This window comes from Manis javanica, chromosome 2 (assembly GCF_040802235.1).
Source record: "Manis javanica isolate MJ-LG chromosome 2, MJ_LKY, whole genome shotgun sequence".
NCBI lineage: Eukaryota > Metazoa > Chordata > Mammalia > Pholidota > Manidae > Manis > Manis javanica.
Window position 1 is genome coordinate 168,180,670 of NC_133157.1, and position 17,332 is coordinate 168,198,001.

Here is a 17,332-nt window from a genome sequence, read left to right on the forward strand (position 1 = left end):
CAAGAGAGACAGCCAGGAAGAAGCTGTCTTCTTCATATGATCTAGCCTCATCACACAGTATCTACCGGTTGGAGTGGTTGCAAGCTCACCCAGGTTCAAGGGGAGGAGAAATAGATTGTACCTCTTGATGGTCAGTAGCAAGATTCTCGAAAAGCATATATGAAAATATTACTGTAGACATTTTTAGAAAAGGTGATCTGCCACACATTCTTAAATCATTAATTTTTTAAGTAATACTTATCACAATGTAAATAATGTTTACTTAATTTTGGACTTTCTTAGCAGACAAGTGATTCTAAACCCTGGCTGTACATTGGAATCACCCAAGGAACTTTGAAAGATATTAATGACTGTGTCACACCTTTGACAGACTTGGATTTAGTTAGTTGGGTGTGGCCAAGGCACAGCAATTTTAAGAAGCTTCCCAAGGAAGTCCAAGGTACAGCTAAGATTGAGAACCATTTTACTAAACTGCAATGATTATGCTTCATTCATACTTGCCACTCCAGTGTTTTGAACAGTGACTGCTACATTATAAGCAGTCAGCAATTTATGTTCAACAAATGGATGAATGAAATAGAACCGTGTACATTCATGTTTCTATAACATATATCAAGTAAATATCAAAGGTAAGAAAAAAAGACCAGGAAAAGGGAAAAATCCACAGGGTAAAATTTTAAGTAAAAATATAAAATATAATATTGTTCATATTCCTATAAATATGTGAAGATAGAATAACAAGACAAACACTAGAAAATAATTTAGACAATTGAAAACCCATATTTGATTCTAAGATGTAACAGGGTATTTTCGGCCTTAGAGTTCTGTTATTAATGTGTTTGCAATGAAAATAATAAAAGCCATGAAGAAGAAATAAAAATAGTCTTTATATTAAATTTAAGCTTTAAATGTCAGATATGTCACATGCATGGTTAGATTTTTTTGCCTTTAAAAATTTGTCCTCAGAAGAGGGAGCTCTCCCCCATTTGAGTCCTCACAAAGACTTTATCTTATGGGTACTTACTCAATAACTTTAACAAAGTACAATTTGGGGACAACACTTTAGTTTGAAATAACTTTAATAAGTGCTAGTTTTTATATTTCATTACATTGAAACACTAATAAATTTCCTGGGAAAATATCGTAATAGGCATTTGATATTTTTATAAACAACCCTTCAAGAAAGCATGCACATGTTTTGTTTTAAGGATTAAGGTAGAGAACTGAGCACACTCATTTAATTCTGTCTTTCTGAGCCCCACCTAAACTATAGTGCAAAGAAATAAATACAAAATGATACACTGTAAATCAAAATGTAGACAAAGGGTGGTAGTCGATGCCCTAAAGCCAAGAAAATCTGAAGTGTAAGAAAACCTTTACCAAGCTTATGCTACAGAAACCTCAAATTATTCAGGAACTGGCAGTACAAGACAGGAGATAAAAAAACACTTCTCTGTAGAGTTTGATCAAACCACAAGGAATGACATAAAGATCCTGACATCAGAAGTTCTCCAAGAACAGTTCACCTTTGTCACCCTACAGTGGAACTTAAAATCAACATAAGCCTCACTTATGGAATAAGAGATTCCAATTAGCTTTTAGTACTCAACTTCTAATCATGACCAGACAAGAATTACTACACAGTTAATTTAACACAGAAGACAAACAGAAAAAACTAACTCAGAGCAAGCAATAGAAGAAAGCATGAAAGAATAAAAATAAAAATACAAACTATTACTAATATACTCAATAGATTAAAAGATATTAGTCAAGAAATAAGAATAGAGTGATAAAAGAGGAGGCATTTACAGAATAAAAAGATGGTCTTAGAGATAAGAAAATCTCCAAAATAGCAAAAAAGAAAAGAATAAAAAAGGAGAGGAAAGATATGGAACCATCCCAAAGATCTATTTTACAAGAGAAGTTACAGAAAGAGAACTGAGAACATAGAAAGGAGGAGTTCATTAATAAAGCAATTCAAGAACACTTCTCTGAATTGAAGGACTTGGCTTAAATAAGCCCATTGAGTATCCAAGAAAATAGAAGAAAAGAAACCTACAAAAAGGCATTGTGAAATTTCAGAGAAGATTTAACAAACTTCTAAATTGGGAGAAAAAAGGTGACATATAAAGTTATGAATGCCTTTGAATGTCTCAGTAGCACACTCAATACTAAAAGCAAGGTAAACATAGTTTGTCTTTAAATTCTGAAAAAAAAAATTATTTCCAACCTAGAATTCTATACCTAGCCCAAATTTTAATCAAGTATGAAGACAGAATGAGAGTACTTTTAGGAATGCATGATCTGAAAATCATCAGTTCCTATGTTACCTCTGTTAAGAACTCCACTAAAAGGAAAATAGTAATCCAATAAAGAGGAAGACATGGGATAGTGGAAATAAGATCCAATAAAGGAGAGAAGTGAAAAATCCCAGAAATGCTATTTATGAACCACATGATGAGGTGAATCTGTTCAGGACAGCTCAGGACAGTGTGACCAAGAAACAGACATGTTGATGATTACCACTAAATTTCTTTTTAACGTGAGTACTGAATGAATTGAGCCCAGATTTTCAAATGAACTAGGCTTGTCTTGACAATTAGCTGAGAAATGGTTCTGCTCCCTCCCTATGCTCAGCTGCCTGGAACTAACTCAGAACAATCATTTTACTGAACATAAATGTTCAGCTTTCACTTACTCTTATGAATTGGAAGTAGAAAATAGTGAGCTTTTAAACAGAATACAGAGAAAAACCCACATCTCGTGGCCGTATTTCTACAAACTATTCATCACCTAATACCCTCTACACCCTGCTAGATACCTCAACTCTGGTAAGCCCAATGTGTTCTACAACTTGCTCATGACTTTGCCCTGTGACTTCCTCAGAAGAGGCTCTTATAAACTTCCAGCAAAGCAGAAGTCAGATTATAACTCAGGAGATTTTAAAAAAGAGGAAAAAAAATCAGTGTCCTATAGAAAATTTTCTCTTTCTAACCAATGTTATTTTAACTATGTTCAATAATCTTCATGTTGTCAATTGGCTATTTTTTCCCCCCTCATTACTATAGATAAGTAGAGAATGTAAACTCCTGAAAGTTAATATTATTTCCATATAATCCCATATTCTTATCAAAATGCTGAACTCAAACTACTGATTTTATAGGTATTTCATGATCGGCTTTATAAAATGAAAGATACCAAGCTTTTACTTCATTTTTAACAATTATAAAAATGACTACAATTTAACTTTTATGCCTGCTGGTGTTTTACACACATTTTTGATTCTTGCCAGTAAAAGCTGGTGATGGGTAGAGCTCTTTCTAGTACCTAGAAGACTGACATTGGCACTTACTAATTTTAAGTGCCAAACTTGGAGCATCAAGGAGATATTTATGAGATTGAAATTACTCCTCTAACATTTTTCTTCAAAAGCTTAAGTAAGAGTTATCTAAATATCAGCTTTCCTGAGATACGAAATATTATTGCAATATAAAGATGCATCTAGAGACAAAGGGAAGTAAATAGTAGTTGAGCCCTGAAAAGAAAAAAATAATAAATCATAGATGATTAAATAGCTCTAAATTGAAATAGTTAGAAATTAATCTTTATTAACAAAAATTATAACAATTTTACAAGAAAGGTAAGAATTCCACTTAAGTACCTCGTAATTTCATGAATTACTCTGCTTTTTTTGTTTAATAATTTAAAAAAATCAACAGAAGTACACAGTTATAGGTTTTTAATTCATTAGTGTAATATAGGAATTCAGGAAAAGTAAGTACAATTAATTCATAATATCAGAAATACATTAGAAATAGTACTTCATATATCTGGGCATATTATAAGTCATCTTAACAAGATCTCAATAAAGGATAAAATAGTTTAGCATTTTATGCTTTACCTTTTCATTCAAACTGAGGGTTTCAGAATTACAGAAACTTTTTGTCAACCAGGCTGTTGCAAAGTCACAAAAGTGGCATTTCCCCACACCAAACATTTTAAGAATATACCAACTTTAGAAGTTTTGAGTAGTCCAGGAAGAAGGTGGGAAAAGGTAGCAGATGGGGGAGAATAGGTTTCCTCTATTAAACTCCTCTCAAAATTAGGGAGCAATTTCTGGTCCAATGTCATTTTACATAGTCTCTCAGAAGCACCATAAACCACTTGCTTCTCTAGAAAAATGCTCCTTAGGTTTCTAAAATACCAATTACACCAACCTGACTCACCTGATTTCCCTCTTGTTCCATGGACAGCTCAGCATCTCTTTCTCTGTTACACTCTTACTGCTATTTAATCAACTCCCTATTGTTGGAAATTTAGGTTGGTTCTAATTTTTAACTATCAGAAACAAATTAAAACACAAATAAAAAGGTGAAGAGTACACTTAGAGCTAAATTTTGCTCATATCCATGATTTCTTACACAAGATAAATCCCAGAAATGTGTCAAAATTATACATAACTTTAAGAAGATTCATATTTTCAACAATGGATAATACCACTTAGATTGATCTGTCAAGGTGACAGATGAAAGTCAGTTTCTTATTTTCTTTTAGTGGAGTTTTTGTGATAGTAAATGTTTTCCAAATTGACTTTCCAAAGTCATGTATATTTCCTCTGTGGATTACGTTGTTCATATCATTTGTTATTATATTTTCTATTTTTGGGATTACTTTGTTACTTATTTTTAAGAGTTCTTAATATATTGAGGTTTATTATTTTCCTTTCTGTTTCATATGTACAGTAGGCCAAATTATAGATGGCCTCATGACCTTTGCTCCTGGTATTGCTTCTGTGATTTTGTTGTTACACAACAAAAGGGATTTTGTAGATGTAATGAGAGTTACTATTCAGTTGACCTTAAGATAGGGAGGTTATGTTGGTGAGCCTAATCTTAACACATGAGCTCTTTAAAAGCAGAACTTTATTCCTGGCTGGCAGCAGAATAGAAAGTCAGTGAGATTCAAAGCACAGGAAGGACCTGATCCACTCCCAGCTTTCAAGGTGAAGGGTCATGTGCAAGGACTGGAAAGTAGTGTCTATGAGCTAAGAATCACCTCTGGCTGACAACTAGCAGGGCAAGAGGAACCTTGGTCTTACAATTACAAGTAACTGAACTCTGACCAACAACCTGAATGAGCCTAGAAACTGATTCTTTCCCAGAGCCTACAGATAAGAGCCCAGTCCAGCCAACAGCTTGTCTTTGATCCTATTTGACCAGCAAACCCAGCTAGGCCCACTCAAATCACTACATAAAAAACAGATGTGTTTTAAGCCACAGAGTTTGTGGTAATTTGTAATACATCAATAGAAAATATAATATGTTAAAAATATGATTTTAAATATCTCACACTTTTATACTAATAATTTTTTATTTCCAAAAAAAGGAAGTTTTGTGTGGAATGAAACAGTTAATTTTCTTAGGAAGTAGCAAAGATTTGACTTTACTTAAATAATTAGCAAGGAAGAAAAAACATAAATATCATAAAACTGTGAGGGACAGAAAATAATTCAAGCTTGAAAAGTCACTTTTAGATTTATTAAAGTACTTACTTTATCATTAAGTCTAGAGAAGTCAGTATATCTTCTGAACACAACCCAGCTTTCTTCTGGGGTTTTCTTTACTAGTATTTTATATACCTACACAGAGAGAGAGAGGGTTTAAAACAAAAAGAAAAAAAGTTATGTGAAGATATTTAACAATTTAAACTAAATATTTTTAAAACATTTACTTAGCCCATATCATAACAATTATTATGTAAAAAATACCAGAAACCATTTAGACCATCAAATGTACAAATAATGTAGGCAAAAAACATTTTTTTTTATATTGGAAGTATTGTTGATATACAATCTTATACTGTTTTCAATTGCTGTGAAAAGCAGTATGGAGGTTCCTCAAAAAACTAAAAATAAAAATACCATTTGACCCAGTAATTCCACTTCTAGGAATTTACCTGAAGAAAACAAAATCCCTGATTCAAAAAGATATGTGCACCCCTAGGTTTACTGCCACATTATTTACAACAGCCACGATACGGAAGCAACATAAGTGTCCATCAGTAGATGAATGGGTCAAGAAGATGCACACAGGCACAATAGAATATTATTCAGCCATAAAAAGAAATCTTGCCATTCTAGAGGGTACTATGCTCAGTGAAATAAGCCAGGCAGAGAAAGACAAAAGCAAGAGTTTTTTAAGAAACATGATTATGACAAATTTGAGATAAAATGCTTTTTCAGTACACACTAATAAATGAATTCATCAGTTTCCAAAATATATTTTATGCCAACATATTCTAAAACTGATCAATCAATTGTGCTTGAAAAGGCTGTGAAAAATGGCCACTCTCGTTCTTTAGAATCAATTTAACTTTTAAACTCAGTAACTACACCAAGCAAGTTTTCAAATAAATTTGATGTTTTAATCTTCAAGGATGAAATACAAGCTAAGAAAATACCCAGGTAGATAAAAGTCTACATTTCTGTAATTATACACAAAATTATCTAGGCTATTGAATAGAAAAACCTGTTGAAGCAAGTCAATATTTTAAAAAGCATTTAATAAAAAACTGGATTTTATTTTTCTTATATCAAGATTCCATATTTCTTATACTACTTCATAATAATTTATTAATAATTTATTATGAGGAAGTACTTTTTAATAATAGAATCTCAGAGAAACAACTCCTGGTAGTTTTTGGTGTAGCATTTTAGGCTAAGCTAAATACATGGCAAATACAAAATGCTAAGTAATTATCCACTGAATGAGTGAAACTCCTAAAAGGAGTAACTTTTTTTTTTTAAGTCTGTTGTTCAAAAACTCTGTTGTAGTTCTAGAGCTATATTTTGCTCATGTGTGGTTACTGAATATTAGAAATGAGTAGTCTTAATTGACATGTGCTGTGAATTAGACATACACAATATATTTCAAAGGCTTAGTATGAAAAAAGATGTAAAAAATCTTTATTAGAATGTTTTAAAATTGATTACATTTTGAAATGATAGTTTGGATACACGTTAAATAAAAAACATTAAACATAATTTCATCTGTTTTACTTTTAATAAGGCTACTAGGAAATTTTAAATTACAAATATGACTCATCATGGTTCACATTACAGTCCTATTAGGTGCTCTAGAGACAATTCACTATTTAGGGACTATAGAGCATCCTTACCATTTGATTTTGCTTCTTATAGACTTCTCTTTCAGCTTTTAAGGGGGAGAATCAGCAAGGGTTAAGTCTTTGAAGTAAAATACAGGTAATTAATTTTTGTAAAATAAGGTGAGGAATTAGATTATTTGGATACCCCTTAAAGTCTCCAGAAAGTCCTGATCTAAGATAGTTGCAAAGTGGATACAAAGGAAATATTCTTTTTAAGAGTAACTAATTCAAAGAAAGGGATAAACTGACTTCAAAACTTTTGAGTGTGAATAACTGCTACATGAAAACAGTCAACTTCATATGATAATTAGGTTTATCTATACATAATCCATATTGATGTTATTTTCCTGTTTTAAACAATGAACCCTCCTTTCTAACTAAGCTACAGTGGCCCCTGAACACTCCTGTTTCTGTAGGAAAGACCAAGCACAAATTTTTGTGTTTTATCTTTACTAAAGAGCTCTTCTACATTTCTACCTGTTTCAGTAGTGCTCTCAATGAAAACTTTATGGACACTACTAATCATTCCTTCTTCTATGTTCTAATAAAAGTTATTGTTTCTACTCTTTGTAATGGCATCATACTACTTTCTACTGTTTATCTTTATGTAGTCTTTGTTTTAGAATTTTTAAGTATGACATATACAGAAACATACATTAATTATAAAATAGAGAACACACAAACTCATACGTATATAACTTAACGAATTTCCACAAAGTAAACACACCCACTGTAATTAGTAACAAGAACAAGGAACAAAACATTACCAATTGAAGAAGCCCATCTTGTGCTTCCTTCCCAATCCTGCCTACTTTTTATTTTAAATACCTTTCAAACACTTGACACTTTATGTAAGATCTCACTAATCATTCCTAATACTTTCTTCAGTTAAGAGATTAATTCAAAGAAATACACTAAGGAAAAATTACTTCATAAATTTAACAATCCCAAACTATGTCTCCAGAGCTCTCCCCTAAATTCAGCTTTGATATAAACACATACACAAAATACACATTTGCATACATTCACATGAACACACACACACAACCTGTTTTAACATCTCAAAATTTTTACTTCTCAAATGTATCATGTCTGAAAACAAATCCTGATCTTCCCCCTCAAAATCTGCCATCTGATTAAATGGCAACCCTATTCTTTTCATTGTTTAGTGCAAAACCTTTGGGATATCATTTGATTTCTTTCTTCCACATCCCAAAGCCCTGCTTTCAAAATACATCCAGAATACGATCATGCCTAGGATTGTTTCTACCCCCCTAGTCCACACCATCATGTCTTCTGTGGATTATTGCAAGAACTGCCTCTTGCCTCCATTGTTCCTCCACAAAATCTAGTCTTAGTTCAGCAGCCAGAGTGAGTATTTTAAACAACTGTCAGAACATGTGACTCTTCCTTTACCAAGATTCCCATTTCACACAGAGTAAAATCTAAAAGCCTTACAATGGCCTACATGCTCTACTTGATCTGTGTGTCACACTCCCTTACCTTTACCTGCTTCTCAGTTCCTACATTTTTCCCCATTGCTTATTCTGCTGTCAACCAAGTGTCTTTGCAGTTGTCCCATCTGTCTGGAAAGCTCTTTCCCAGATACTCTAATGGCTCACTCCTTAGTGCTAACTTCTTTTGTGGCCATGATGGGCAATGCTACTTAAACTACAACTTGTTTGGGGGAAGCTATATCCTTTCCTTCTTTTATTTCTCTCTACAGCACTTATCACCATGGGACATACCAGCAGTTTAAAAAAATGTACTTATTAATCATTTATTCATTAGAGTTGCTGTACCCTATTACCTGGAAGAGTGCCTGGCACATAACAGGTACTCAAAAAATGTTAAATTAGTGAATAAATGAATGTGACCCTTCCTCTATAGTGTCTTTAAAGACTTTCTACACCATTGCCTTAAATTTGCCCATGAACTTGCATTTCACACACATCAAGTCAATGAATGCTCACTCTTGGATAAGAGAAGTAAGTAATGTAAAGGAATGAATCACCAGTTTGTTGTAATTTCCAAAATTAGTCTTAAAAAAGTCAAGTCTATGCAGATTTCCCATCATATCATTAGTTTCATGATAACTCTAAAATGACAGTCTCTTCAAGTATTATCTCAGCAGTATTTTTCTTGGAGGGTCTTCCAGACTGTCATAAGTTTATGGCATGAAATGTTGAAGTAAACACAAAAACTTTATTTCAAGAAAATTCAAGAGAAGGAAAAAATTATTCCAACTTATAAGTGAATTTAGCAAGGTTGCTAGATAAATATACATTAATATATAAAGCCAAAATATATAAACTGGCAATGAACAAATAAATAGAAGAAGATATTGAGAATATCAAACAACATCCATACCTAGAAATAAATCTAACCAAAAGATGTAAGACCTCTGCCCTTAAAAACTATAAAACATTATTAAAAGAAGTTAAAGACTTTTGGGTTAGGCTCGTAGATTCATTAGTGAAGATGTCAGTTCTCTCTAGATCAGTCTATAGATCTGATACAGTTTCAATGCAAAGGACCAAGAATAGCCAAGACAATCCTGAAAAAGAAGAAAAAGCTACCAGCTATCAAGACCTATTATGAAGCATTAGTAATTAAAGATAGTAGGGACTTGGTAAAAGAGAGAAAAATGGAACAGAGAAACAGACCCATAGAATTATGGTCACTTGATTTATGACAGTCAACAGTGCAAATTCAGAGGAGAAACAGTATCTTTTCAATAAAAACCTGATTACACAGTTTTTAAAAGAAAGCACAGATAACATTTTTGTAACCTCGGAGTAGAAAGATTACAGATTTTAAAAAGTGCTGATTATAAAAGAAAAAATTAATAGACTGGACTATACTAAGAACTTTTGTTTACCAAATGCATTATTAAGGAAGTGAAAAGGCAAACCTCAGAGATGTTACAATACATGTTCTGAAAAAGGACTTATGTCCAAAGCACACAGAATACTACAAAGTGCAAAAGACTTATTCCAAGAAAAGTAGAATAAAGGTCTTAAGCATTTCACAGAAGAAATGATCCAAATGGTCAAAGAAAGTCTTCAATTTAATTAGTCATTAAGAAAATGAAAATGAAAATCACAATGTGATAGCATTCTACCCACTGGAATAGTTAAAATGAAAAAGAAAGATATCACATATTTGGAATGTGTGGAGCAACTGAACTCTCATACACTGCTTAAAGAAGTATAAAATAGTACAGCCACTCTGGTACACTGTTCACCAGTATTTTCTAAAACTGGGCATATGATCCAGCAATTTTACTCCTAGGCAGATTATCAAACACAGATGCATACATGTGTTTACTGAGTGAAAAGTACTAAAAGGTTCACAGCAATAACATTTGTAAAAGCCCCAGGCTGGAAGTTATCCAAATGCTCTTCAATGGTAGAATGGATAAATAACTGTAATATAGTCACATAAAGGAATATTATCAGTCAGAAAAATGAGCAACCTACAATTATATGCAAAATGAAGGATGACTCTTTACACATAATGCTAAAAGAGGCCACACCCAAAAGAGTAGATACTCTGTAATTCCAAAAAAAAAGCAAAATTAATCTAGACTATCATTAGAATAGTGACTGACAGAGAGCATGGAAGGGGCACATTTAGGATGCTATTAATGTTCTGTTTCTTGATCTGTGTGCTCGTTTCATAGGTGTGTCTAGTTTGTGAAAATTCCATTCAAGTAAACAAAAGTTTACTATGGCATGACAGAATTAGGAGTTGTAAAAGCCATTTAAATCTTGTGTTCAAAGTACTATAAGTACATACATTAATAAATTTAACACAGGTTTAGAACACAGGTAAATCTTTCACTTTCTACTGGTGTACAGTAGAAGTCAATACTCACAGTAAACTTAGCTCTTTCTTCCATCACCTCATAACCCAGTATAGTAGGTGTTGAAGGTCTATCTTCCAAATACACTGTTTCAGGATTTTGTTCTTCACTTTCTCTTGGTCTAGAAGAATATTCAATGGAAGAATCTGCACCTGTGAATTTAGTCCTAATGAGGGGACTGCTACAGTCAGATGAGGTACTATCCATTTGATCAGGTACACTTGTCTGTTTAAAATTATCCATATTTGAGTCTTCTAACAGGTCTTTGGAAGAGTTTGAGTTTGTTGATACACTCCCAAAAGAAGAACTTCTTTGGTTTCTGTTGGTTGTAAAACCGGAGGCAGAGCTCCCTATGGGCATAGGAACTGGGACATAAGGAGTTGCCATCTTCTTTTGGCCTTTGAAACAAACTGGCACACTGATGAGTCCAATCACTTACAGACCAACTAACATGCAATCCATTATTTTCTTAGGAATTCACTCTCTAAAAATAAGAGAACATATTGAAAGATTAGTCTCTTGTCTGGAGCATTAGCCAAAAGAAAACAACATGTTCATATTCACTTTTTAAAATTTTGTTACACTGTAATATTTTATTTGGAATAAAAAGATGCCCCAAAATGCTTCTTTGAATCCCCAAATATCATCTCTAAAGACTCCCATTTATTCAGTAAAGAGAGAACTACTCCCCATCCTTTTCCTTGACCCTCATATTACGTTAGCCTGATTTCATCTATATGAGAGTCAGAAAGAGGGAGAATGGTAAAGACTTCCTGAAGCTTTATTCTCTGCTTATGGTCCTGACAGTACTACATACAGTATAAGAAGGAAAGGAGGAAAGGGTAGGAAAGAAAGGCAGGAGAATTATTTACACTGCCTTTTCACTTTTTAGTGAAACTCTAAAGAATTACCCAGAGTAATAACAGTGAACCAGAAGCTTAGATGCAACCAGGTAAATGTCAACTGCTCTTAAAGTAACAGTTTATTAAACTCAGGGTCAAATGTATCTGAAAAAACTTGGTCAAATTAAATTAATCAAATAAAACCCAATAAACACTAAACTTATATCCAAGAAGATTAAATGATTAAAAGTTTAAATATTGTTTCCAAGTCATCAGAAATTCTGCTATGCAATAAACTGAGGTACTTAAATCTTTATAACTTCAACTCGATAATCTCTGTTGTCAAAGGGTCTATTTTATCGTGTCTCAGAATGATTTCATAACAATACAAAAAAATAAAGGTTACCACTAAACTGTTAAATAATAGAGTAAGAAATCGTAGTAACTACACATTATTGAAATGACACGTAACAACGGCTCTGCCTATCCAACTACTTCTTTGTAATCTACTAGTAGGAAAGGTAGGAAACAAGCTGCCCAGACTTGGAAAGATGCTGAAATAAGATTTTAAATCCAGCACGTGGCTCTGGGCAACCTTCCGCATCATCAAAGATTCAAGAAACCTGAGCTGCTGATTCACTTCTACTCGGTTCCGCCTCATGGCCTCCCCAAAAATAAGTCAGTAAAAGCATGAAATCTCAATCTTTTCAAGGCATGTGGGATTGCCCTGCCCTTTGCCACTCAACTACCTGAGGCGGCAGGACTTGGGGAGGTCGCACGTCAATACAACTCTTTACATGCAAAGAAGTAGCGCTACTCACTCAAACTTTAAGGACATGTATTGGTCTCGTAAAGAGTATCTTCACTTTTGCCCTGTGTGGAGATGCTCTGAGAACAAACATCTTACTCCTACTCTGGAAAACCTCGGGCAGGTGAGGTGCCTGAGCATCAAGAGAGTGGAAGGGAGTGGTGGGTGGCAAGAGGAAAGTTAAGAAAGGCAGGCGCAGCTCGCCCCTAGGAGTGGTGTCTGAGCAGGCCATGGGTCTTGTGCTCGGGGGTTGGCGAGACCTTTCGCTCCAGGGGTCCCTGAGGCCCCAAGAAGGTCCCATCTCTGCAGCCCTGTGGAGGCCAGCGTCTCCCAGACGCACGGCAGAGTCCGCGGTGCAGTAAGTGTGGCTCCTCCGGCGCCCCTCCGCCTTCCTGTGGAACCTGCCCGCCGCCTGCCAGCAGCAGGCGGGCAGGTATCACCCGCCCGAGCGCCAAAGCAGCGTCCGCAGCCCGGCCCCTACCTCCGTCCACTCCACGGTCTCCTCGGAACGCATTTCCCGGAGACGGTTAAACCCGGCCTTCCTTAATCGCAGCTGTTGGTTTACACCCACAGTACCGGAAGGTCTCACGTGACTCTCCGTCTCCAAAGAAGCTGCTCCTGGCTTCTACCCGCAGAGTCCCGGCCGCCGGACCCAAGAACCCAAGGAATCGGAGGGAGAGGCAGTCCGCCGACCTCTGCAGGAAGTGACGTCACACCAGGGCACCGCCCCCGGAGGCGCAGGCTCGTGATGGTCCGTGTTCCTGTGGCCGCTGGAGTGGTTCGGACAGGGCTTTTGGCAGTTGAGTTGAACCTGGGTTAGTGGTAAGAGTTCTACTTTCTCTGCCCTAGCTTAAGTAAAATTTTAAGAAGTGGAGGCTACGACACTTAGGTCGCCCTACAGGTGGTTAGAAGACCACAATTCCCAGGAAGAACTACGGCCAACCTTAGTTCGGGCTCCTGCTTTGCATCCCGGGACTTGTAGTCATAACCAGCTTGGTCTGGTTCTAATAGGTTATAGATTGTTTCTAGAATAGCAGCGCTTTGAGGGTGACAATCGATTCTAGGGGTGGAACGGTAGAACACTGCAACACAGCCAGTCATCCTACATAATTTGTAAGTCCTCATTGGCAGAGAGCTCGTGAAATTATTTACGATCTGGGTAGCAATTTTCTCCCAAATAATTCAGTATTAGGTTTGTTGGATTTGCACATCTGAAGACCTGTCGGGTTATCAGGAAGGTCGTTCTTTAATAGTCGAATACCAAAATCCGGATTAGTCTGTAGGCCTGTTTATCACTAGAATTGTACAATTTGATTTAAAGATCATTCCCTGATTTCTAAGGTTTTGGTATATTCCCAAGACTGGGAAAGATTGATAGCTGTAATTTCACAATGAACATAGGAAGATAATCTGGTTTGTAACGTAGTAATGGTTTTGCGTTGATAATATTGCCTTTCTAATGTGATTAAGATTAAAAAGAGGATTATATAGAGACACTAGACTAACACATGAGGCAGTTTTCAGGATAGACCTGGCCTGTCTTGGCCCTGAAATGGCAGTTATATCCATAAATTCTCTTAAGTAAGGGTATGGAGAGAATGGACTCACTCAAGGACAGGCCTATGGGTAGTAGCAAAAAATACCTTTGGGAAGGAAAACCTGATAGTCCAACAAGGAAGCCAAGAAAAATTAAAGTTTAAAGCAGCAAAGGTGTACAGATACCACAGGAAGAGGCTAAAGATCTACAAAAGGTCATTGAAATTGTCCATGAAGAACTTCCTTCACAGAGTATTGAAACCAGCATATAGGATATACATATTTGTCCTTTATCTTGCAGAGTATCTGGTGTTGATATATGTCTAGATTTTACTTTCAGAAAATGAACTGAACATTGCTTTTTTAAGTTAAAAATTAAAAAAATTAATATATATATGTAACATTATATTAGTTTCAGGTTTATGAAATAATGATGTATTTGTATACATTACGACATGATCACCACAATAAGTAAAGTTAATGTCTGTCATTATACATAGTTACAGAATATTTTTTTTCATCTAACCAGGACGTTTAAGATTTATTTTCTTAGCAACTTTCAAATATGCAATACACTTTTATTAAATATAGTTATTATGCTGTATGCTACATCCCAAGGACTTACTTATTTTATAACTTATTTTATAAATTTGTACATTTGGATCCCCGTTCTTTATTTTATCTAGACCCCAGTCCTCACCTTTGGCAACCACCGATCTGTTTTTCTGTGTATATGAACTTGGTGTTTTGGTTTGTTTTTGAAATTCCACATGTAAGTAAGCCCATATGGTATTTATCTTTCTCTAACTTATTTCACTTAGCATAATGCCCTCAAGGTCCATTCATGTTGCAAATGGCAAGATTTTGTTCTTTTTATGGCTATAGTATTCCACTGTATATACAGTAGGTCCTTGAACAACGTGGGAGTTAGGGGTGCTGACCCCTATACACTTGAAAACATACATATAACTTTTGACTCCCCTAGAACTTAACTACTAATAGCGTACTATTGAGCAGAAGCCTTACCAACAACAGTCAATTAACATATATTCTGTATGTTTTATGTATTGTACATTTTATTCTTACAATAAAGTAGGCTAGAGAAAAGAAGCTTTTTTCAAACAAAGCTCCAAAATTTTTTCCAATGTATTTATTGAAAAAAATTCCTGTGTAAGTGGACCCATGCAGTTCAAACCCATTATTAAGGTCAACTATATATACCATATCTTCATTCATTCATTCATTCATTCATCCGTAGACACTTAGGTTGTTTCCCTATCTTGGCTATTGTAAATAATGCTGCAATGAGTATGGGGTTCGTATGTCTTTTCAAATTACTGGGTTTTAAAATTTTCAGATAAATACCCAGAAATAAAATGGCTGGATCATATGGTATTTCTCCATATGTTTTCCATAGTGGCTGAACCAGTTTATATTCCCACCAAGAGTGCACAGTGGTTCCTTTTCTTCATATCCTCACCAACAATTGTTACCCTTGTCTTTTTTTAATGGTCATTCTAACTGCTATGAGGTGATACCTCATTATGGTTTTGATTTGTAATTCCCTGGAAAGTTGAGCATCACTTCATGTACTCATTTGTATGTCTTCTCTAGGAAAGATCACTTCACTGTTGGTCATTTGTATGTCTTCTCTAGGAAAAAGTCTATTTAGAGTATTTTTCTGTTTTTGTTTTTTTTTGCTATTGAGTTGCATAAGTTTTTTATATATTTTGGGTGTTAACCTTTTAATGGATATATGATTTGCAAATATTTTCTCCTATTTTTAGGTTGCTTTTAACTTTTGTTGATGATTTCCTTTGCTGTGCAGATGCTTTTTATTTTGATATGGTCCCACTTGTTTATTTTTCTTTTCTTGCTTTTGCTTTTGGAGTCAGATCCAAAAAATCATTGCCAACACCAACATCAAGGAGCTTACCCCTGTGTTTTCTTCTAGGAATTTTATGGTTTCACGTCATCCATTCAAGTCTTTAATCCATTTTGTGTCAGTTTTTGTATATGGTGTAAGATAGTGGTCTAGTTCATTCTTTTGCATGTGGCTATCCAGTTTCCCCAACACCATTTATTGGAGAGACTGCCATCTCCCCATTGTATTTAATCTTGACTTCTTTGTCATAAATTCACTGACCGTATATGTATGGGTTTATTTCTGGACTCCTGAGCATCTTCAATACAAGACAGAATATCCTATGGTTATTAGAATGAAAGTTATATTATCATAGACCATATCTGATAGCTAGTCTTGATGTATGGAATTTTTTAGTTAAGCTTGGATGCCTTTCTACAATGCATGCATTCAAATTCAATTGTATATTTTTTAATTTGTGGAGTAACAGAAGCCCATTTTTCTCCCCTTACATTATTTTAATTGTATGTAAAATATACATTAGCAGGACATTTTGAACCCATTCAAGGTACAATTTTATATACAATAATATATAGGTGGTATTGGTAACAGGCAGGAGAAAAAAGTATGTAATAGACAGACATCTCTTGAGGTGACTTCCTAGATATCAACATTTCCCCCTTCTCTGGAACCAGTCCCTTTTCTAAAGGATGGGCCCCTGTGGCCATGTTTCTAATATATTACTCTTGCAGCAAATGTTTTTTGTCATAGTTGATTGTGCCATAGGAGGACACTTGACTTAAGTTGTGTCTGAAGGATGCTTTCTTCTAGGAAATAAAATAGGGGTGGAGGTGAGATAGAACCTGGAACCCCCAAGAACTAATGTCCAACTAAAGGAAATTCTATGGTGAGAAGGTCCCGCTGAGGTCCCTGGAGTTGACTGGTCTTGCGCTGTTCTTGACTTTTCCTTGGAGTTCATGAGATTCCCTAGTATTCTTTCAATAGATTTGCTTTTTGCTTACATCTAGCCAGTTAGTTCTTTTGCTTATAACCAAAAGTACAACTAGTAGAGAAAACTGGAATCAAGCAAACTCAAATATGAGTAGTAAGAGCTGATAAAATGCAAATAATTCCTTTTCAATGACTTATAACTTATAACTCTATTATTTATAGCCACTATTAACTACCAATAGCTGACAACCATTAATAACTATTATTATTATATTATTATAGTAATTATCTAACCCTAA

General features: G+C 34.9%; 1 protein-coding gene and 1 long non-coding RNA gene across 3 annotated transcripts in view; one reads left to right on the plus strand and one right to left on the minus strand.

The window, feature by feature from the left end:
• Positions 1-13,343, minus strand: part of SNX16 (sorting nexin 16) — a 62,492-nt gene extending 49,149 nt beyond the window's left edge. Inside the window, exons 1-3 of one of the 2 annotated variants that reach the window (XR_001854193.3) lie at positions 13,164-13,343; positions 11,045-11,516; positions 5,552-5,638 (exon numbers count right to left, since the gene is read on the minus strand). Coding sequence is in view for 1 of the 2 variants with exons in the window: in XM_017667458.3 (XP_017522947.3) it covers positions 5,552-5,638; positions 11,045-11,419 (462 nt within the window). In the remaining variant the exon portion in view is untranslated. The remainder of the gene's footprint in view (positions 1-5,551; positions 5,639-11,044; positions 11,517-13,163) is intronic. The other variant, XM_017667458.3, reaches the window with a different exon arrangement.
• A 43-nt stretch (positions 13,344-13,386) lies between these two features.
• Positions 13,387-17,332, plus strand: part of LOC140847948 (uncharacterized) — a 267,974-nt gene continuing 264,028 nt past the window's right edge. The window contains exon 1 of the long non-coding RNA XR_012128293.1: positions 13,387-13,504. This is a non-coding gene — a long non-coding RNA (uncharacterized lncRNA). The remainder of the gene's footprint in view (positions 13,505-17,332) is intronic.